The sequence below is a fragment of the Oxyura jamaicensis genome, chromosome 2, assembly GCF_011077185.1.
Source record: "Oxyura jamaicensis isolate SHBP4307 breed ruddy duck chromosome 2, BPBGC_Ojam_1.0, whole genome shotgun sequence".
Taxonomy (NCBI): domain Eukaryota; kingdom Metazoa; phylum Chordata; class Aves; order Anseriformes; family Anatidae; genus Oxyura; species Oxyura jamaicensis.
In genome coordinates, this window is record NC_048894.1 from 133,210,156 (window position 1) to 133,233,471 (window position 23,316).

Consider the following 23,316-nt stretch of genomic DNA (forward strand, 5'->3'; position numbering starts at 1 on the left):
GGAAAAGGAAAGAAAAACCTAGGATTGTTTCACCCATGACCCATCTCTGTGCCCCAGCCATCATGGCCTGATCAGTTTTCAGATACTGTCCAAACAGCATAATAATGTAAGTAGACAAATTAAATCATATTAAACTTCTTAGCCTTTGGATGATAAAATCACACTTAACAATGTCTGACAAGAAGGAAAAGCCTATCCAGTGCTGGGTTTGGTAAAGAATAAGACAGTAAAAGAGAAAATAAAAATCTGCCCTAACATGCTTGCAGAATTTCTGTCAGTTCAAATCTTTTTTGAAGGATCTATGGCTAACTGTTAAAATATCACAATTTCTAGAGATGTCAGAAATTGACATTCTGGAAGCCAAAGATAAACTGTGCAACTAAAGCTTTCCAAGATTGTTTTCTATGCCTTTGTATTACTGTCTCTTTTCCTGTGCTACTGAAATAAATTAATTTCTCCTCTGCTACTTGACAAGTATATTGAATACAGATAAAAGGAACGATGCTTATTCTTACATTTTCCCAGGTCTGCTACATTAGGAAGAGAGACAGTAAAATGTAACAAGACCTGGCCTGTTTTTAAAAGCTGTAATTCAGAGAGGTGCATAGGAGCAACATGTACAGCATACACAAAAGGTACAGAGGTTTTCCTGTGCTGCAAGATTGTCTGTAAGATAAAGTTTTACACTGTACATAGCCTGAGAACTGTAATAACATTATTGTGTATAATATGAAATATAGCATGTAATGATTAGCACCAGGTATAGAAATAACTAACTATAGGTTTGTATATATGGTTTCAGGTAAGGTAATACAGTTCAATAACTATGATACAGTATCCATGATAATATTTGAGAGCATATTTTGGCAGATTTTTTTGGAAAAACACTCCCTACTTCCTATCCCTTGTGCTGTACAACAGCTTTGCACAGGCTTCTGACTCAAGACATGTTTGTAACTTGGCATTGCTGTGAGCAACCATGTGATAACCTCTGGAACTGTTAGTAGGTTGGGATGTTTACTTTTTTCTTTTTTCTTTTAATTTATATGTCTGTGTCATTTATTCACATTAAAGTATACAAGCACCATGAAAATGGGAACATAATGCAATTGCATATTTATCTATACTTGGGACAAGGTTGATTCGTCTCCATACAGCAGAAATTAGTAAGTTTACACAGCACAGGAGTTAAATGTGAATCTCTAATATACATATATATGCTTCTATTATATGACTTGTATCTCTGGTCCCATCAGCATGGTTGTGGGGTAAGTCACCCTCCCACTGGCAAAACAGAGACACAGAACATTATCTGATGCAACGATGACTTAAGAGGTTGTCAGCAGCTAATGGTGCAGAAAGTGGTTGTTCTTTTCGGCCCACTCCTTCCCACCTGCAGAACTATAAAGGTAGGACTAGGACACATGAGAGCAGCAGGAAGAATCATGCTCCCTGCAGTCTAACCCTCTGCATGTTGCTACCCTTTGTTACCAAAAGTGACGGGTAGCTTTTAGCCAGTGACTCTACAAGTCTATTTTTGGTAACTTCTTATCCTATGTATTCTATTTCTGTCATTACAGAGTGTTCATGCAAATGTATGTATGGAGGTTGCTGTTACAAAGCTACAATTTACTGGCCCACATTAATTTTACTACAGTAGATTATGACAGACAGAAATTACCATGGTAAAGATGTCTTCATTTACACAAAGGGAGAGCTCTTCTATTATTCCTAACTGGAATTGCTCTTCTTGTGAAGCTTATTCTTGTTTTTATCTTTTCCTGATTACACATCTGTCATTTCTTTTACAGTCTTGGTGCTATTCTAGCTAACCATATTTTTAGAATAATGGAGGAATTTTCAGTCTCTGTTCAGTAGTTCACATTGGAAAACGTAATCTTGATTGGCAGAAAAATTGTTTATGTGATTAAATTTCTTTCCAGCCCAGCTCCATATCAGTCTATTACCATAACTGCTAAGCCTTTTCCTGGTCATCTTGAAGACACAAGCTGCTTTCAAAAATCTTAATTTAATATATTCATTTCCTCCTAATCACATTGCATATAGTCAAGATTCCTTCATTTAATATGCATTGTAACTCAGTGAGTACCTATATCTTGATCCCTTCCTTCTGTAAGAAAACATTCCATTCATTCAGTCATCTGTCAAATGTTACCCTGATGTTGCTTTTGAATAACCTTTTAATTCCTTTTTTCTACTTTCTTTTGGCTTCTGGAATGGATGGATATTATAGAGTAAGCTTTTTTAGATGCATACTTCTAGATTTGTAGACACTTCTATATTTTGGTGTTATATATGATTTTCATTTGATCTTTAATTTTTGGTTCTCAGTTCAGTGTGGGGCTTGGTGTGGGGGGGATGTGTTCTTGCGCTTTGAGTTTTTTTTTTTTTTAATTTGTTTTGTTTTGTTTTGTTTGTTTCAGTTTCAATTGGAGTTACTTTTCTAGTCAGAAATGCCTTTGAAGTTTTGGTCATAAAAATAAGCAATATCAGGCTTAGTCAATGGCTAGATAGGAGAAGGAGACATCCAAGAAAAATAGTTGAAGACCTAAAGTTACTTGTGGTGCTTCAGTAGATGGCACTCTGCTCTAAGGAGGAACAGAGCTGCTGCACACTTGTGGTACCAGCTGGAGACAAAGTAATAACGAAAAAAAGCTTAAAGCTGCAGTCAAGATTACAAAGGCTTTTGATCATGAGATATCCCATGACACATATCACAAGAATAGCAGCATCTTGGTGAAACTCCAGTTTGGGTAATTATTCTTCTGAGTTGAATTCCCTTTGCCATTTCAGTCTCAAAGAGTAGCATTCTTCACTTTCAACCAGAACATGTTTCATGCAGCTTTCTGATTGAAGACTTGCTGCATTTCAGGAGTGGGCAAATTAACATAAATAAGTTCATGATTTGTCCAGGAGAATTAAAAGTGTAACAAGGCCAGTTGTTCTAGATATTTTTACATGAGCATCAATCTATCTATACCAGGTAAGTAGCAGTCCCACTGATGATCTAATGCTTAGTAGGTTCATGACAATATTTCAAATTGTATTGCAGAGACTGTTGCACATACATATGAATTGTATATATTGAAGTGGCACAGTGCTGCCTTTTAAACTTAACTGCATTTGTTAACATAATTCTCAAATGTGATCAAGACTAGTCATGTTTAACTGGCAGTCTTTGAATCACCAGCACTTTGAAAGTAAACATTTGGAATCAGACTGGGGGAGTGAAACACTGGTTATGGCCAGTCTCCAAGATAAGCTTGACTACGGGGAGCTGCCAAAAGAGACATTGCTGCTAAAGGAATGTGCAGATGTTGGAAATCTGACTGAATGAAAATCTTGAAAAGCAGTGGGTGCCTTGAGGGTGGCTCTGTTATGGCTCGGGGTTCTGCAAGACTTCAGGGGGTTAGGAAACCTCCACGACTTGATGGGAAAGAAAAGGGGTGCATATGTGTGGTGTGGGGAGAAAGTTTACTGTAAATACCCAGATATTAAACTTATTGCATGCTTGCTTTTAAATACTGGCTGCACCTACAGAACCTCTTTTGTTGATCCTTTTCATAAAGAAATAATGTAGTTATACAAACACAGAGTCCCATTGTGTATTTCTCAGCATGTGATGCAGGGGTGGAAATAATAATAATCACACCCACCAATAAAAGGAAATTGTAATTAACTGCAAAACATAGTAACAATGAGAAAACAGATAAATTAGAAGCCTGCAGGGACTCCAGCTACTAGAAAGCTGCACTTCCAGCTCTACGAATAAAAATAACAAAATATTTTTTAAATCTGTATCTAGATCTTATCAGTACATATTGAAAATGGAAAAGTAAAAGCAGAGATTATTGAGGGAAAAGATGTGAGAAGTGAGGGGCTTGCAAGGACTAATGCCTGAACACTAAAGAAGCTCATAAAGGCTTAATGAGTTCGGTGCCATCAATTCATACATGGGAAGAGCATTTCTTAAGCCAAGAATTTAAGGAAGGAATAGATAATTACTTTAAAGAACTGGCAACTCTGACATCCATATGTGAATTTGGGCATTCCTTAATTACAGATGGGGCTTCTTGCTGGAAACATGATTTCAGTTTACCAGAAAGACAGCTGGGAAAAAACCTCTAGAGCTGGAGATGTGTCTTGAAGAAGGAGCTGAGCTTTCCAGGGGAGGAAACAAAATAGAATTACATTGAATCAGAATCATAATTGCTCAGCACTAAAGCTGAGCAAGCACACAACACAAGCTGAAGGAATGTGTTAGACAGAAACACATACCACGAATACATATATCATAGTCCAGTATATATGCAGTTGAACACAGGAAGAAGGATTGGAGGAAAAATACTTAGTATTTGAGCACCAAAGAAAAAAAAAAAAAAAAAAAGAAAAACACTTTCTTCATGTTGCAGTGGCACAATATTGATGCACTGCCAACAGATAATACTGCTGCCTAGCACTGACCAATACAGGAGATGATATCTTTGGGCATATTGTGGATATGCAATTAGATCACAGCTGAGGAAGTTGTTGCTTCTCAATTATACACTCAATTATAGAGACTGCTAATAAGAGAGTCAACAGACTATGGTAGAGATGTATTTGTTAATGAAGATTATCACTGCTGGAAGGTACAAAGAGCAAGATACATTCAAGATAGATTTGCCAGCATCCTAATATCTTCACTCTTATGAAGGAAAGTTTCAAACAAGCCAACAAAGCATGAACAAAGTGGAGTGTGACAGGCTGTAAAAAAATAAATAGTACCCTGATTGAACAGCTTTCAAGAAGCAGATGCTAAAGGAAGCTGTAGTGAGTGATGACTGATGTGGGCATGGAGTGATTGCGGTCAATGAATATGTATGGCAAATTTAAAAGCTGACATCAACCGTCATGGAAAAGTTGGGGATAAGAGCATGTTTGATTAGAGGCAGAGACCTCTACTGATTCAGTATGACTTTACTGTGATCTCTTCATCTGGGAAATTAGAACAAAACAGAACACAAGACTTAGTTGCTCTAGTATATCTCTGCAAAAGTTCATTTACTGCACATCAGCTTTGGGGCCCAATAATCCAATTTCCTTGTGGTCTTGCCATTAGGTTACTCACTTAAGACGTTGCACTGTGATCCCATTTAATATGCGCATAGTAGTATGGAAATCTTCCACATCACTTATTTCCTGCAGGTAGCTATTACAGTTCCAGGTAGTTCCCTGTGACTTCCTTTCACAATCCCTCCCCAGTGACCTAGTCTACCATTTGAGATCTCTCATGCTATCTGATATATATATATATATATATATAACACTTTTTAATGAATTTTATAATATTTATGTTTTCTGGTATATCCTTAGCACCTTAGCATCTGGAAGTGATCAGACACAGAATCATCTCTGGATGCATGACTAGAATAGATGACAGACCGAGAATGAAAGCAATTCTTAGCATATTTTGAGAGCATGCTGAGTGTTGAGGAGCTCTGGAGTCCAAAGAGAGACATTGATTCAGGATTTCCAAGGAAGAGGAAAATAATTCAGTTCTGCCACACATTCAAGTCCTAAAAGCAACTCTCCTTGAAAAAAAGTCACACACACACACACCAAAACAAACAAACAAACAAAAACAAACAAAAATCAACCTGAAAGAGTAATGGTATTACTTTTAAGTACATAAAAAGATTTTCTGAAATGTATAATAAAATTAACATAGGCATCCGCTTTGTTTATTTATTGCTTTGACTTTGAGGAAACTCCTAGATTTTCTTTCTTTCTCCTGTATGATTATGCTGACAATAGACAGCAGAAGTACAAAGAGCTTTGGCGGGTGCTTATTAATAGGTTCTATAAATCTAGAGGTAAAACTTCATAAAGCAATTTGAGAGAAAGATTGGAAGATGGCTGACGTTAAGTACCGACACTGGTTTGAAATGTTGGAAGTAGTGCTTTCAGACTTGGAGCCCCACAGACATAATGTAGAATTTTATGATTCTTCTGACCTATTCTCTTCATTTACCAATTGCTATATTCTCCATATGTTCTCCGCCTTTTCAAATAATTAAGTTGTACTCAATGTTTAATTATTTGTTTTATTTCATCTCATCAGTCTCCACAATTCAGTCATAAGTCACTCCCTGTAGAGGGTGTTCACTCTAACAGGATGGAAATGCAAACAATAGTCTGTTGCCAAACTCATCAACAACTTAATCAGCTCTTTGTTTTTAAATGTTGAACATAGTGTGATAGTTTTCTTTGGAATGAAAGCAACAATGCCTGCATGTCAGTCAGAGTATGAGTGTATTTATGTGGCCTACTCTCTTTGGGATCACATTGCAGAGTTTTGGAGTTCATCCATCTGCTTTGTTAATCTTTTTTAACCATTTCCTTGCCCTAGTACTCCTGTTTTCTCACTCCGTGTCCTTATCCTGGTTTGCCCCTTGCTTTTTGTCTTCAACGTGAATGATTCATTAATTCTCTCCGTCTTCTCATTCAGGTTATCCTAATTTGTTCTTGCAGCCTTGCTTCTTGCCAGATCTATCTCCTTACTCCACCTACTGAGGATAGGGATCAGTGATTCCCTGTCTACTTATCCAGCTAGTCTTAGTCCCATTGTTCACCTCACATTTTAAAATTCTCTTCCCTCTGTCAAACATGTCTTCTCTGGTTCCCTCTTCCATTTTCTCTACTAGCTTCCAGACCTTCCTCTTGTCACAGCCACAGTCCTTCCCTGTCCAACCATCTCCTCACTAGGCCAAAGCACTTTTCACAGTTTCCCTGTCCTTCCTCTTGTCGAGGTCTCCAGACTCCTTTTGACTCTTCTTTTCTTTGTCCTTATGGCACTTAAGTTGGGCCTTTCTTCCCTTCTCAGGTACCCAGCGTATGTGAGGATAAGAGGTGAGCTCCGGTAATTAGCCCTGTGGAGGGTAACTGCAGTCAGGTCTTGCAGGTAGAGGACAGGTATTGCCCATGCTTCAGCCTTGGCCAGAAGGTGCTTCTCCAGCCTGCAGGACCATTGATGCCCTGCTGGAGCAACATGAAGGGTTCTGGAATAATTTGAGAATAAACATTTTCAGCAAGCTTACTACCAGCCATGTTCACAATGAAAGTGTTTCTGATTTCATAGCAAATTAACAATCTGTTTTGGTGGTCTCTACATTCTTGTGCTCAAACTTTAAACTAGTAGGCCAAACACTCCTAGGTGTGTTTGCTTTGTACTGTGTTGTAGGTGAAGGACATACTAACACAGTAAAAATCTTTAATTAAGATTAAAGATATACCTCTAAAGAGCTATACTTTGCTATTCCACAATCTAGATAACAAATATAGGTCACAGTGAAAATCACCACAGCTTCAAGGGGTTTAGCAGAGAGTGGATTATTGGCCAAGGTTCTTGCCAAGACTACACCAGCAAAATTTGATGACATTCAGTGCTGGTCCTGTGAAACCTGATTGACAGCCTCTGCTGAATGCATTTAAGTGACTAGTAATATTGGAAATCCCAAGTGTCCAATTAAAAAAAAAAATCTACTGAAAAGCAGATAGATAAGAAGAGATGGAGCTAGGCTTTTTCTTTTTGAGTTTTATTCTGAGCATTTAGGTTGAATTCAGGTCACCTTTTGTCAAACATAGGTCACATCTCTTGGTCATATAGCCAAGAAAACTGTTTACAAATCCAGACTGACAGGTTTTCATAAAATCTCTCCATTCCAACTGTTGAGATTTAAGAAGGCAAAACACTGAAACAATACACTTGCAGAGGTTGGCAAAATTGTGCTACCACTAACGTTCACCTTTCTCAATAGCAGTCTTCATAGAAATCAAGGACATCTCCTGGTAACACCCAAAGTTTCTCTGGATCCCAGTGTTTGTAAGATAACTGAATAATGAGTGACCCTGAATCTGTTTGCATTTGCAAAGAGACCTGAGATTATTTTTACACTTTCTAGTCCAACAAATAGAAAGGGTAAATATATCTGGATTTGTGAGCTCTGAAACATCAATTCCAGAAATAAATCCCTCTATTTTGTTTAACTGATAAATGTGACTCATTACAGATTTAAGTGATTAGATTTGCATTAGGTCCAGACACTTAGATTTATAGAATAATAGAATCATTTAGACTGGAAAAGCCCCTCAAGATCATCAAATCCAAACATCAACCTAACACTTCCAAGTCCACCATTAAACCATGTGCCTAAGTGCCACATCCATGTCTCTTAAATACCTAAAGGGATGGGGACTCCACCACTTCCCTGGGCAGCCCAATGCCTAAGCATCCTTTCTGTGACAAAATTCTTCCTGATATCCAGTCTAAACCTTCCCTGACACAACTGAAGGCCATTTCCTTGCATGCTGTCACTTGTCACCTGAGAAAAGAGACCGACACCCTCCTCGCTGCAACCTCCTCTCAGGTAGTTGGAAAGAGTGATGCAGTCTCCCCTCAGCCTTCTTTTCTTCAGACTAAACAATGCCAGTTCCCTCAGCTGCTCCTCATAACTCATTTTTTAGTCCCTTCACCAGCTTTGTTGCACTTCTCTGAACATGTTCCAACCACTCATTACCGTTCCTGTAGTGAGGGGCCCAAAGCTGAACACGGTACTCAAGGTGTGGCCTCACCAGAGCCAGGTACAGAGGGAGGATCCCTTCCCTGGTCCTGCTGGCCACAATACTTCGTATACAGGCCAAGATGCCAGTGGCCTTCTTGGCTACCTGGACATGCTGCAGGCTCATGTTCAGCCAGCTGTCAGCCAGCACTCCCAGGTCCATTTCTGCCAGGCAGCTTTCCAGACACTCTTCCCCAAGCCTATACCTGTCAGATACAAGTCTATACTTATCAGACTAATGTTGAAGAAATATTAGGAAACAGTTTCATGGATGAGGGATCTTAGCTGCAGATGTCCTGTTACTAAAATCTGTTTGCACTGTTTCCAGAAAACATAACAACAGGAAAAGCTCATGTAGCTCATTTACAGATGTAAGTGAACTTTCAGACAGTGCTCTGATCCAAGGCTGGCATCTTTAAGATAGAGGTATGGCATAAACAATCTAAACATCTTAACGTGCACATATACCACGTCAGGTTTTAGGAGCAAATTAAGATGTGCTATATTGATCCTCATATTATGTGGAGGCTTCAGTGCAATTTCATATATACTTCTTAATTTATGCAGAATAATTGCAAATCTTACTACAAGCTGATTTATGACACCGAGAAAAGGAAAATTTAGCTACTTCTTATTCAGTGCCCTGGATCAAATGATCCAGAGTGACTGGTTACGTAGTGTGTAAGTCAGAAAACTGTCAACAAAACCTCAGTGAAACAATAAAGCTAATTTAAGAGTTTTGTGTATGGCTACAGCCAAGTCTATAATTCACTATAACGCACAACCAGCAAGAAACTTGTGGGAGATAATGGAGGGAAATGAGATACACATTTACCTAAAAGTAGTAAGACAGCTTCTTTGCTTGACCAATGTTTTATACCATTCAGCTGGAGTAAGATGTGGATGCTCATTACTGCTGATGTGAAAACTACCTGCTACACAGCACTAGCTTATTGATTTTGGTACTGAAGATACAAAATCTAGATTTTTGCAGTGTCAGAAGTACTACAGGTTCCACCCTGACTTACTTATAAAGTACCTATGAACAAGAGATCCTCCTGAACTTCAGCATGCTTACTAAACACTGGGAAACTATTGGGAGAAAGATACCAGAAAGGATGTCAAAGTGTAATACTACAAATAGCAATGCATACTTTAATTTTCAGAAAATTAATATGAAAAAAAAGAGAACAAAACAGCTCATAAATTCACTGTCCCAGTCAGCTGTTATCAAAGGTAACCCTCAGTCAATGACTTCAGTGACTAACTTGCCAATATTGAGGCACGTTTCAAAAGGGCCCCTTAATTCTGGAAATTTCTATTTTGACATTATGTAAGCCAGATGATGCTTAGTACAGACCGTTTTATAGCTATCATTAGTTTGGATGGGAAATTTGAGTTTCTCTTTCCAAAACAGATTAATAGAATCCTAAAATTTAATACCAGAAAGGGTGATTATAATAATCCAGTCTGACTTCTTTGAATTGAGAGAATTTTAATAAACTTTTCTTGCATGGAACCTGTAATTTACAGATGAGCTACTGCATATCCATAGGAAGGCACCCAGACTTGATTTAAAGACTTGTGTGAGTGAACCTATCACATCCTAGATAAAGTGCTTCACAGTTAGTTACCTCAGACTTCAGTTCTCTCCTTTTTTTTTTTTTTAAAAAAAAAAAATGAATTAATTAATTTATTTTTCCCAGCTTCTAACCGTTAGATTTTATTATAACCTTATTGTTAAATCATCCTTTCTGCCCAGGAACCATAATCAGCTGAACTGAGCTTAGACACAGTAAGGCTTTATTTAAACATCTTATTTAAGTGCTGGACAGGAAAAGGGCACAGGATATTTTTGGGAAAAAAAAAAATCCATGGACCTGATCCTGAGGTACATGTTCCTGATGAGCTGGCAGGCCAAGACATCCTTGAGGAGCCAGGGATCCTGGGGCAAAGCAGGCAGGGAGCATCAGGACCCTTAGCATGGGCAGGGAGTGCAGGTAGCACACTTGCAGCCCTGTCAATACACCCACATCATGACTGCAAATCCCTATAATGATTATTTGCCCAAGACAGCTGGCAGGCAGCCTTTGGACTACACCCCTAAGCTATACGCACATCCTGTGGTAGTTGGGAGCCTTCCTTTCTCAGGTCTCAGTGAAGGCCTCCTGTTGCTCAGTTGTTATTCTCTTGCTTAGCTGCTGCCGCTGTTCTTTGGTATGCTCAGCGGAGTCCTTCTCATAGCTTGCAATCCTAGAGAACTGGTTGTTTATACTGTTGGGCTCTCGGTTTTCAAGCTGTTCCAATATTTTCAAGGCCTTTGCTGTTATCCCACATTAAACTCTAGTTCGTAAGAGATGTCAGGCACCAAGCTCCCGTTCACAGGTCAGGTTCTCACAACGGGTTGATAACAAACCCCGTAGAACAGGACTGAGGCCTTGAGAAGTTGGCATTGAGCCTGTGGCCTGTTGCTAGCAATAGCAGTGCTCTTTTTAGTAATCTTCATTCATTCTATGCTTCACGGCAGCAGAGGAAACTCAGGTTTAGTTGGTTGTGTAGCATGACCTCCCCAGCATTTATTGTAACATTAGTCTCTAAAATGTACTCCCTCATACTTACTCTGTACTAAAATTTCCAGTCCCATGTAACCTTGATAAATTGAGTTAAGATGTGTGGTGTTCAAATGTGGGTAGTGTATCATGAGATCACTTGTATCAGCCCATCTCTGTCATCACAGCACTTTACATTTGGTCAGCTTAGGAACTCACTGGTATTTGTTTTATATATATTTCAGATTACGGCTGAAGATGTGACAGAAGTCTGACAAAAAGTGTAGGAGACAAAAACAGTATATATTATATTGAAATATAAAGCATTTTTAATTTATTATGTCAGCATATTCATATATGCATACCTGTGTGACAAACAGGTCATTAACAAACTGATGTAGAGTACATATATATGTTAATCAAGACAAATCTATCCCAAATCTGGATTTGTCCTTATTCTGTATTTGTTAGTAGTATACAGAAATACTTACACAGCCATCACTACTGAGTTCCAATGCTAGCCTTTTTTTCTATCTGGAAGCAAACCCCTCCTAGTTCTTTTTCAATTAGACACTTTTTTTTTCTTTTTTTCTTTTTTTTTTGGTTGACAATCTAGATAAAGTCTGTGATCTGGTTTTATTCCAACAGGCAGGAAAAGGCAAATGGAGGGAAAAATACAACAGATATTCAGGATACAAATAATGGTGTGGTTCTCCGTAGCAAAGGAGTTGGACCCATCACCTTAGAATTCTGCTTTAGATCAAAGCTTCCCTTCTTTGCACTTGGCACTGTGCTTCTTGCAGAGGATCTGCTAATTCAAATGGAAAACAATAATAATACCGAACCCTCTGCAAAATAATGTGAGTGGCAGCAGTGAACTGAGCATCCCACTCACTCCGTGAACACTCAGCAACCTGTAGCTCCCACAGCGTCCTCAGGAAGGTTTGCACGCTCTTCAGCACACGTTGAGGTGGGGCCCCAGACAAGACATCTGGGCTTTACTATAATAAAAAGACAAGATATATTATATTACCATAATAAATAGAGATAATGAGAAATCACGGTGGCGAGGAGACACAAACCACGAACATCATAACTTGGAAAAGCCGAAGTCTATACGGTACTTTGTAGCTTTAATTAACTCCAGGTAACAAATAAATAATGAACAAACGCGCACATAACACTTTGTATTTTGCACAGAAGTCAACATGTTAAATAAGCTCCTCATCGAGCATTGGACAGGAGGAGGTCGGAGCAAGGAGCTCGGCGGTTATCCTCGTCAGGGGGCAGAAAGGAGACGGGGTCTGCGCTCCCCCAAACACCCCCCGGCCCCTCCTCACCCCTTCAAAGCAGAAACCCGGCCGGGGCGCCTCCAGCGGCCATGCCGGTGGCTGAGGGAGCGGCGAGAAGCTCTTGGCCACCGGCGCCCCCCGGCGACATCGGCGGGGAGAGCGGCCGGTGCCGGCGGGAAGGAAGGGGAGGGAAGGGAAGGACGGGACGCGTCATGGCGGCCGCTTCCCCTCAGCGCTGAGGCGCCGTGTGCGCGGGGCGGGAGGTGCCGCCGGGCGCCCATGGAGGGCTGCGGGGCCGAGGAGGAGGAGATGACGGCGGAGGAGGAGGAGGACGGCGGGCCCTTGCAGCGGCTCGTCAAGCGGCAGCGCAAGGAGAAGCGGGAGCTCCAAGGTGAGGCGCCTCGCCGGGAGGAGGGAGCGGCCTTCCCTGCCTAGCGCCTTGCTCTGCAGTGTGTGTGTGGGGGGGAAGGAAGGTTTCGGGGAGCCCGGGGGGTTACAGCGGCCCCAGCTCCGGGAGAGCAAGGGGCAGCACTCGTGATAGGAAATAAGGCGATAGTCGTGATATTATTGCTGCCTGCCGGCCGAGGTGTGGGAGCTGCGTCTGGCCGCGTAGGAAGGGCACGGAGGGTGAGGTAGCGCAGATATGGGCAGCCCCGCCATAACAGCCAGGCTTCCAGCGCCGGCACTGCGCTGCCTTGCCCTGAAGTTGAGGGAGATGTGTGCTTTTGTGAGGTGTGTTAGGAAAGCCGGCCTCGCTGCTGCCCATGCGGCCACATTTCATCACCCCAAATGCGGCTGATCTGCTATGAGCTTCCAGCTCCTGCTCAGCCATACCTGGAGCAGAGGACCCGTGTGGGCTTACAGTGCTGCACCTGACCCGTTCATGAGCCCCTTTTTACTGGTCCCATTATGTATTAACATAATTAGTTCTGTCAGCTGGATTCTGTTGAGTTTCATTGTTGATTATAATATTTTCCTTAGCAATCTTTTCGTTGATACGGCTTTTTTTTGTTTGGTTTCTTTGGTGTGTAATATGTCAGTTGCAGCCTTCTTATCAATGGGTTATGAAGAGGTGGAGAGAAACTAGGCTACGTATTGTTATTAAATTTGTAGGAACTTAATGTTTTGAGATATTTTTTTCATCCCCTAAAGTTAACTGACATTGAAGAGACGTAGTAATCAATAATTAGGTTAGGTAGGTGGAGCCCATGGTAGGGAGATGCTGAGGAATTACAGTTCTCCCCTGCCTAAAAAGGCAGCAGGTTCTTTACAGAAGGCTGATTCAGTCTTCTTGATGGAAAGACAGGTAACTTACAAGCTACTCACTTGAAAAACACATTCCTGAGACGTACAATGATTAACTGATAGCAAAACAATTTGTTCCGAAGAATTAATGTGAAGTACATCTCAGCCTCTGAGAACCCAGCATCTCTTCCACTTAATGATCCTTGTAGCTGCCACCCCACAATGTACTCTCCTTGCGTACTGGTGAGTCCGTGCATGGATTTCCTTCTCCCTCATTACATCAACCTTTATGAACAGAACTGCTTCTTTGTCTAACTCAAATGCTTCATCTGTGAGGCCGAATACTTGACGTAAATCTTTTAGTGTAAGTATTCTTGCGGCCTCTTTTTGAAAAGTTTTATTATCATCACCGTCACCCAGTCAAGGGTGAAGGGCAGTAAAAATGTGCTGGTGATGAATGGCGAGCAGGGTGTTAAAAAAGTTAGTGCTGGAACACTAAAACTGTGAATGCAGAAGTGAGGAGAGCTATCGCGGCATGTTCATGTAAGAGCAAAGGCTGTGAAAGCTGAGTTTATTTGGCCTGGAGAAGAGGTGATAGGTGATCTGCTTGTTTCCACTACCAAATGGAACAGGTGGAGCTGAACTCTTCAAAGCAAAGCATAGTGAACAGGCTAGAGACAAGAGTTGGAAGTGGTAAGAGGAAAGATACTCTTGGGAAGAAAAAAAGGAAAACATTTTCATAACAAGAGTGGTTGGATACTATACAAGAATGCCCCCCAAAGTTGCAGAACATCCATCCCTGGAGATACTGTACAGTCACGTGAATAAATTCCTAATCAACCTGATCTAAGTTGAACATCAGCCCTGCTTTGAGCAGGAGGTTGAGCTAGATCACTTCTGGACATCCTTTCTAACCAAACTATTTTGTGATTGAAGAAATGAAGCTTTGACTTAAGGCCTCAAAAAATACTTAAGGAACTTAAGGAAATTGAGGCTTTTTGTTCTTGAGTACCCATTCAGCTTTTAGAAACTTTACTTTAAGGACAGTTAATCTCTGTTTTTACTTTGACTGCTATTAAAAACATACACATCTTTCCTGTGACAGGATTTGAGAACTCAATGCCCAAATAATTTTATTTGAAAGAAACAGCCTGAGGTCTGTTGTGTTGATAAAATTCATAAGTATTTTTAATAGCAACCGCATACAAGTTTTTTTCTTCTTTGGATGTCATGAATGTGTCTGTTAAAGTGTATGTGATTTTAAAGTGTGATAATTGTGATATCTTGACGTGTGTAATTTCTTCTAAGACTTGCAATCATCCTTCCTCTAATGATTGTGGAGTAGCTATATTTAGAGGTAACATTTTATCACTCTGCTTCTTTAACAGCAAAAATTCAAGGCATGAAAAATGCTGTTCCCAAGAATGATAAAAAGAGACGAAAACAGCTGGCTGATGAAGTTGCCAAACTAGAGGCAGAACTTGAACAGAAGCACAAGGAGGAGTTAGAGCAGCTGAAGGAAGCTACACCGGAGCAGAATAAGGTATATGCCTTAACTTCAGCTGGAGCTATACAGATACAATTTGTATTAGGACTTTAACTTTTTAAAATGATAATGAAGTAATGTGTAAATGATATAAAGCATTTCTTCTTTCCCTTGCAGTATTGGTAACTCTTCATCTTTGGGAAGATCTAGCTGTTAAGCTGGAAGGGTTATTTAGCTGTATTCCTGTTGGTGAGCAGTATATGATTTTGCTCCTAAAGCTATGTTAGTAGCTCAGGCTTCTTAATGATTTTTTTTTAGTTCCTGTTGTGTAGTAATTCTAATTATCTTATGTAGGCTACTAGGGTATTGATGGACTTTGACAGGCAATTGACTAATGCTGTGTGATTGGCTTTGCAATTCTGTCCGCAGTATAACAGACCTTGTTTATAAGAACACACTTTCTACAGACATGGGAGTTGGCTTAAATGCTGCTGTTCTGCTGTGCTGGCAGCATAGCTGCTTACTTGGATTCCAGTTTCCAGTGTGCTGCTGGATGGCAAACCACTTAATTTTTAACAGAGGCTTAGTTTTACTCAAATCTAACTGCGGCAAATACTGAGTGAAGTAAATTAGATACAATTAAATACTTTATAATATATTAAAAATTACCTATGTTTTAGCACTTAATAAATAAAGTGAATCCTGTTGTTGCAAACCATAGACTTAATTCTGTATATCCAGTACTGAAAAGATCACTTTGTGTGCTTGAATTTAAGTACTGTTTGTGCAAGCAGGCCTGTTCATACACTTTCTCCACCTAAACAGTAGTACAGCTTATGGCTGAATTGGTGCAATATGGTTCTCTGTGACTGATGCTAATGCTCCATGCTTTTTCATCTCCTTGAGTGATTCCCTAACAGTGTGTGGCTTTTGACTAGGTAAAGCTTGTAAAGAAAAAACCAACAACCTGTCTGACACTTCCTGGACCGGGTGTTTTCAGATTTGTAACTTAATGGAGACTTAAGCAGATTGTCATTTGCTTGAAAGCAAGACTGAAAAAGATCTATGAATGACTTTCAGGGAAATACTCTTAGAGTGAGAATCGTTTGCTGAGAATCCGTGTGAAAAATGTTTTCAACTGTGAGCATTATGACCGTATAAAAATCTTACATATTAGTCTTTGATCAGATACTTATGGAGATGATTAATTTGTAAGCATTAAACAGAATGTGTCTTAGATAAGTTCAAGAATTTGTTTCATTTTGCTAAGTGAGCTGTCAAAACATTGTGATGGAGGACTTTTCAAGCTAACCTCTTTGCCGTGGTCATAGACTTCCCTGAGAGGATTTTGGTTTGAGGTATATGGGTTCTTTCATTTCTCAACTTCTTTATTCAGGCTGAAAGTATTACTGTGCATTCCAAGTTTTGTTATGGATGGTGGAGCCTTCTCCTGCTTTAATTGTTACAGAATTGGGTAACAACTCTCTGGGTACTTAAGCTTAATATTCATCTGTTGGGAAGGTGAGGAACCTTTCCCTTGCAGTCCATAAATACAGTCCATACTGTGTTCAGTTTTGGGCCCCTCGCTACAAGAAGGACATCGAGGTGCTTGAGCGGGTCCAAAGAAGGGCGACGAAGCTGGTGAGGGGCCTGGAGAACAAGTCCTACGAGGAGCGGCTGAAGGAGCTGGGCTTATTCAGCCTGGAGAAGAGGAGGCTCAGGGGCGACCTTATCGCTCTCTACAGATACCTTAAAGGAGGCTGTAGAGAGGTGGCGGTTGGCCTGTTCTCCCACGTGCCTGGTGACAGGACGAGGGGGAATGGGCTAAAGTTGCTCCAGGGGAGTTTTAGGTTAGATGTTAGGAAGAGCTTCTTTACTGAAAGGGTTGTGAGGCATTGGAACAGGCTGCCCAGGGAGGTGGTGGAGTCACCATCCCTGGAAGTCTTCAAAAGACGTTTAGATGTAGAGCTTAGGGATATGGTTTAGTGGGGACTGTTAGTTTAGAGGTTGGACTGTTAGGTTAGAGGTTGGACTCAATGATCTTGAGGTCTCTTCCAACCTAGAAATTCTGTGAAATTCTGTGATAAACAGTGTTCAGACAGCTTGAATTAAATCTGAGCTATGCACTTCATAATCATTTATTTTCAGGGGAACAGTGGAAAAAGTAATCAAGCCCATTAGAGTGGGGTTGGGGTGTGAAATGCTTGACTTGCAGCTTTGACAGGCTTTGTGCTATATGGAACTTTGTGGAAAGCATTGTAAATATACACTGGAACTACCTGGAAGCAGCTTAAAACTGTTTCAGGAAACGCACATCTCATTTATCATGTATACTAATAGAAACTTTTAACACTTTTTTTTTTTTTCTTTTCAGATAGATTCTATAACTGATGGGGTTGCAAATGTAGAGCTTGAGCAACTAGAGCAACAGATTCAGCAACCTCGAATATCAAAAGCACAGAAGAGGAGGGTATGTAATGTTTAAACATTTTACAAATACATTTCAGTTTAAATGAATATAACTGAAGTTTAACGATTTTACAGGAGACATTACCTGGCTAATTCAGTATTAATTTTGTATCTCCTGTTTGTCTTCAACATCTGTAGGGTTGCTACACAGAAATACGTAAGGATTTTTTTTAAAGATCTACTTTTTTATGCTCAACCATGAGTTGGGAATCAAAATAGGCCAGGAGATAGGAGACAGGAAAAATATCTAAAACAAATTACTTTATTTCTTTATTAGTAAAAATTCTTATTAAAAATTCTTATAAAATGTGTAAAATACCGTGTGGGGAAAAAATGGAAGTAGTAGAACTTTACAGGTTTAACAAAAGAAGCTTACTTCTGAAGTTTTTGTAATGATTTGAGTTTTAGGATGTATTGGTCATCTAGCATTTGTTAGTGTTTAGGTTTAGAAGGTTTCTGAGACTTAGTAGTACTAATTCAGGAGAACATTTCACAAACGTGATTGTACTGAGGAAACATTTGAAGAGTTGGAGGCAAGAACTATTAAGCCAAGAACTCTACAGATATCTTCTGAATTGTAATATTTCATGTAATTTTTATGTGTTTTCAATCTAAGGAAAAGAAAGCTGCGTTGGAGAAAGAAAGAGAAGAAAGGATAGCCGAAGCTGAGATTGAGAATTTAACAGGTGCTAGACATATTGAAAGTCAGAAACTTGCCTCACTGTTGGCAGCAAGACACTTGGAGATTAAGCAAATTCCTTCTGATGGCCACTGCATGTACAGAGCTATCGAAGATCAGCTCAAGGATCGCCAGAATTCCTGGACTGTTACAACTCTGAGAAACCAAACGGCAAAGTATATGCAAAGTCATTTTGATGACTTCCTGCCATTTCTTACAAACCCCACTACTGGAGACATGTATAGCAGAGGTAAGAATTGTATCATAAGAGACTTCAGAAAACTTTATAATTACTTGATAATTCTTCTTCTTCATAATGATATGTTTGTTCCTGAACTTTATTGTTTGTTGGTTCTGCTGCGTTCTACAAGACGCAGAAGATTTACTTTGTTACTGAGTCATAATTTTATTTTATTAAAGAAATCTAGCAAATATTATTCCTTCTCTTCAGTGAGCATATATATTTTCCTGCATTTGGACTTTCCTGGTGTACTGGGTCTGGCTGGGATGTTAACTTTCCCTGCAGCAGCCCACACAGTGCTGTGCTCTGCACTTGTAGCTAGGACAGAACTGGTATCACACCGGTGTTGTGTCTGCTGCTGAGCAGTGCTGGCACAGCATCAGGACGCTCTCTAACCCTCCTAGGGGGTAGGCAAAAAAGTGAGAAGGAAGCATCACCAGGGCAGCTGACCTAAACCAAAGGGATATTCCATGCCATATGATGTCACACAAATTGTTTAATTAATAATAATATTTCCTTATTTTTTCCCCTTTAATTAAATTATCCTGATCTCAACCTGTGAGTTGTTCTTTCCTTTACTTCTTCCCCTCCTCATCTAAGGAGGGGGAGTGAGAGAGCGGTTGTGGTGTTCAGCCGCCTAGCAGGGTAAAACCACCACATCTGGTTCTAGTTTTTCACTTTAAAATCACTATTTTTCCTCACTTGCTTGTTCTTTGCTTGTTCAGAGAGAACTACTAAAAGTTGACTTTTTCTTTCTCCACAGAGGAATTTGAAAAATACTGTGAGGATATAGCAAATACGGCTGCGTGGGGTGGTCAACTGGAAGTAAGTATTCACTCACTTCACAATTTCACAAATTATCAGTATATCTTCAAAAAAAGGATTTATGAAGAAATAATACTTGTAGGCATAAGGAAACATATTCATAATTTTATTAAGAACTTTCTCCTATGGCTATAGTTTCCCCACATCAGTAGGTTTTCTGATGGTCCCCTGCTGTCCTGATAAATTTGATGACAGAAGTTAAAGAATTTGGTTGTCCAAAATACTACTAGAAAAGATGACAGAAGGTGAGGGGGAAGAATATTTCTTAAGGGGAAGCATATTACGCAGGCTTAGATCGTAGCAAAGCTGACTGTAATGGAGCAATGTTGTTTTTTTGTAATGTAAACTTTGAGCTTGAGAAAATGTTTGTTTTCATTTATGCCTTTGTTTCTTATCTTTTACTGTAACATAGTAGTTACTGAGTTATTAAAGCTAGCACAATGTTACCTGTTTTTATCATCAAAATGATTAAGACAATCTGTTTTAAATTACTCCTCAAAAAGTTGAAGCTATTTTGCTTATTTTAACAAAGTTTATTTTCTAACAAAATTTGAAATGTTATGCCTAAATTTATATTTGCTAAAACTAAATATCATGTCTTACTCCCTCTTCACCATGTTGGATTTAATCCTGTTGTTGAATCCTTTTTATGATTTACAGCTAAGGGCTTTGTCGCACATTTTGCAAACACCTATTGAAGTAGTGCAAATGGATTCCCCTTCCATTATTGTTGGTGAAGAATATTCAGGCAAACCAATAACACTTGTGTAAGTGTGTCATTTTATCTGTTTTTAAAATGAGTGCATTTATTTCTGTATGAGAGAACTCACCTTTTGATTCTCATCTGTTTTTCATTTTCATTTATATGCCTGACATTGACCTGCAAGATCAATACTCATTTTTTTCAGAAATTGTAGTTGTGATTTACAATTTAACTTTGGAGATACTGTGATTAACATTCTTAAAATGCTGACAATGAGTCTGAAGTGTGATTCAGTCACTACTTTATAGAACGCTGCAAGGTTATTTTACCTGTTAATTCCAAAAATGTTGTGAAATTGATTTTAAAAGAAATGCGTCAGGAAACCTTACTTTTATTCAAAGCTTATGTCAATTTATGCCTATTTATGTCTGGAAGTCACCAAAATTAGAAATTATACATTGACCGTATATATTTATATTCACTCTTTTTTATGATTATACATTTTTTTTCTGTGCTAAAACCTGAATTTACTTAAGCTGTCTTTGAGTGCTCTTGATGTTTGACATGCAGTATATTTTAGCTAAACTGAACATTTGTTTTCTAACCTTTTTTTAGGTATATGAGACATGCCTATGGATTAGGAGAACATTATAATTCTGTAAAACTTCTAACAGACACTGCTACAGAAAATGGCAGCTAACATAAAAAAAAAAATCCACGTGGATAACAGTTGCATCTTGATACATTGGGCTCCAAACAATTCTCAGAGAGACTGTAAAGTAGAACTACCTGGAATGGATAAACTATAGAAAAAGATGTACCAGGGTTTTACTGTAAATCAGAAAAAGCTCTTGGTTTGAAACAAACAAAAAATGCAAACAATGCAACAGTATTTTGAACTTGTTGGTATTAATCATATTTAGAAAATTTCTAAAATGCTGGCTGTATAGATCAAAACTTTTCGTTTTAATAGAGCTTTATCCCATGCCACAGTGAAAATACTCAGCAGTAAATGTTTTGATTAATCTCCAGTCTACTGAAGAATTAAGGTTACCTGAAGGTTCCCGTCACATTATTTCTGGCAGATTTTCATGATCATGGAAGAGTCGAGGACTTGAAAAAAATTGGTTTGTTTAGATCGACAGACTATCTTTTGCCGTGTTTTAGTTTCGTCAGAATCTAGCTTTAATAAATACTGTAATAGGGTTCTGCTTCTTTATTTGGGCAGGGAAGAGCTAGAGGGAAATTCAATAGTAGAATCTCTTGCTTGGCTGAAGGAATTGCAAACAGTTACATGATTTTATGGACTTCTGTTTTAAGTTTTTTGCCAAGATTTGAGGGATTCACTTCTGTTTTGCAGCTGGCAGTAGGAACACTTGATGTTCTTCCAACTACTAAATCTGTTTGGAAGAGGATTGCTGTTTATGTACATCATAGCATTGATGCGAGTTCATCCTTAATCTTCATCTGTGCATTTTGATAATACAGAAATCTTAAAAACAGAAAGCTCCTCAATTTCTTCAGTTCAGGTAGTGAAATTTATCTGAACTCATCATTTATGGATCTGCTGATCTAAGTGTCACCTAAAGAGCAGTATTTTATAAAGCTTAAAACAGCCAGTTGCATACAGGTATAAAAATAACCACTTTGTTCTATGCCAGTAACTTTAAAGGTGATCTGCAAAAGAATAAATTTTATTTTCATTTCTCCTTATTATGCACAGAGAAGACTTGAAGGATGTGTTTTTCTGTTTTGTTTTGTTTTTTAACTATGGCTTGTCTTTTTACATTGGAAATGAGGATTTTTGAATTGAGGTTGCTATAATTATGACTTCAAAATTAGCAGCATTACTGTAACACAATCAGTTGTTTTTAACAATGGATTTTTTTAAAAGCCTTTGCCAATAACATCATAATTGTCTGTGTTATTTTAATGCTGATATGCTGGTGTGGAGAAAAGCAGTTCTTACCAAATTTAAGTATGTTCTGAATTGAAGCTTGAGCTAACAGTGCACATTTTGCAGTCCTTCAGTGAACCTAGCCAGCAGATTGACCTTCTTGGAACTTAGAAATCTGAAACAATAAATCTGCTCTTACTCAAAGAGATAAATGTTCACTTTATGGATCAGCTTATGTCTGATTTAAAGCACTTTGAGAGAGAAAAATAAAAAATAATTATAGCAGAAATGTGGTGGGTAGACAGGAGCTGGTTCAACAATGAGAACTTGTCTGTTGTAAGTTCTTTAGACTGGTGCCTGTTGGGATAAACCAAGTATTAACCAGATCAAGAGTTTATGTCCTTATTTATCTGATACAGTATAGCAAATATGGCTGTATTTATAACAGCTATTTTACTGCAGAATTTGTTTTTTACTACCTTGATTATATGACACCATGATTTTAATTTCAAACAAAAAAAATGATTACATTAGTATGTAAACGGTGTGTCTATTTATAATACCACTGAACTTCACTAAAAATAATAGTTTGAAATACCCTTCTTGGTGTTGCTCGAAATTGATACAAAATGCATATGCTGCTTTTCATAGATAACTTGTTAAAGAAGTTTGGTTTATTGGATTTTCATTCTTGTTTCTTTACCCGAAAGAGAAAGATGATTTCTTTACCTGAAGAGAAAGATTCCAGAGTCCTGGAATGCCTGTACCAACAGTTTGTGCTGCTACTGATGTTTACAATCTGTATAAAGCAAAAGAATGTTTTAATATAGTGAGCGAAAGATCCTTGCTCATGCTGTATGGAACTTGCCAAAAAGTAATAAATTGGTTTATTTGTGGCAAATCTTGTTGTGGTCACTTTTTAATTTTAATTAACTGCATAATAGTGTCATTTTGTGGACGCAGTTTCTGAATCATTATATTCTTAAAGTGAAGAACTTGTTGGAAGCAATTATCACAGTTGTTAGCCATGAAATCTTGGATCTCTGGAGTGGTACTCGAGTAAGTTTCCACTGGCAGCCAAGTTGGAGATTGAAGCTCAATGTATTGGATTTAATAAATTCGTCAATGTGGTGGGGAGGGTGGGGACTCGATCCAGATGTCTCCTTAGCCTGTTTTGGAGAGTTCTTGGCTGAGAGCAGGAGGCTATGCTACGCAGCCCAGTGAACATCATGAAGTTGCTGTCTTAGTAGATGCAGTGGAGGACTGCGGTGGGTTGACCCTAAGTTTCTTCCCCCTCTCCTCAGGGCAG

The 23,316-nt window shown here is 38.9% G+C and overlaps 1 protein-coding gene across 1 annotated transcript; it reads left to right on the forward strand.

The window, feature by feature from the left end:
- The first annotated feature begins 12,652 nt into the window (after positions 1–12,652).
- Positions 12,653–22,905, forward strand: OTUD6B (OTU deubiquitinase 6B). The gene is made up of 7 exons (XM_035318254.1): positions 12,653–12,853; positions 15,096–15,250; positions 17,568–17,663; positions 18,279–18,591; positions 19,346–19,407; positions 20,068–20,174; positions 20,726–22,905. Exons 1-7 carry the CDS (start codon positions 12,742–12,744, stop codon positions 20,808–20,810), a joined length of 930 nt encoding a protein of 309 aa, XP_035174145.1. The 5' UTR covers positions 12,653–12,741; the 3' UTR covers positions 20,811–22,905.
- Positions 22,906–23,316: the final 411 nt, after the last annotated feature.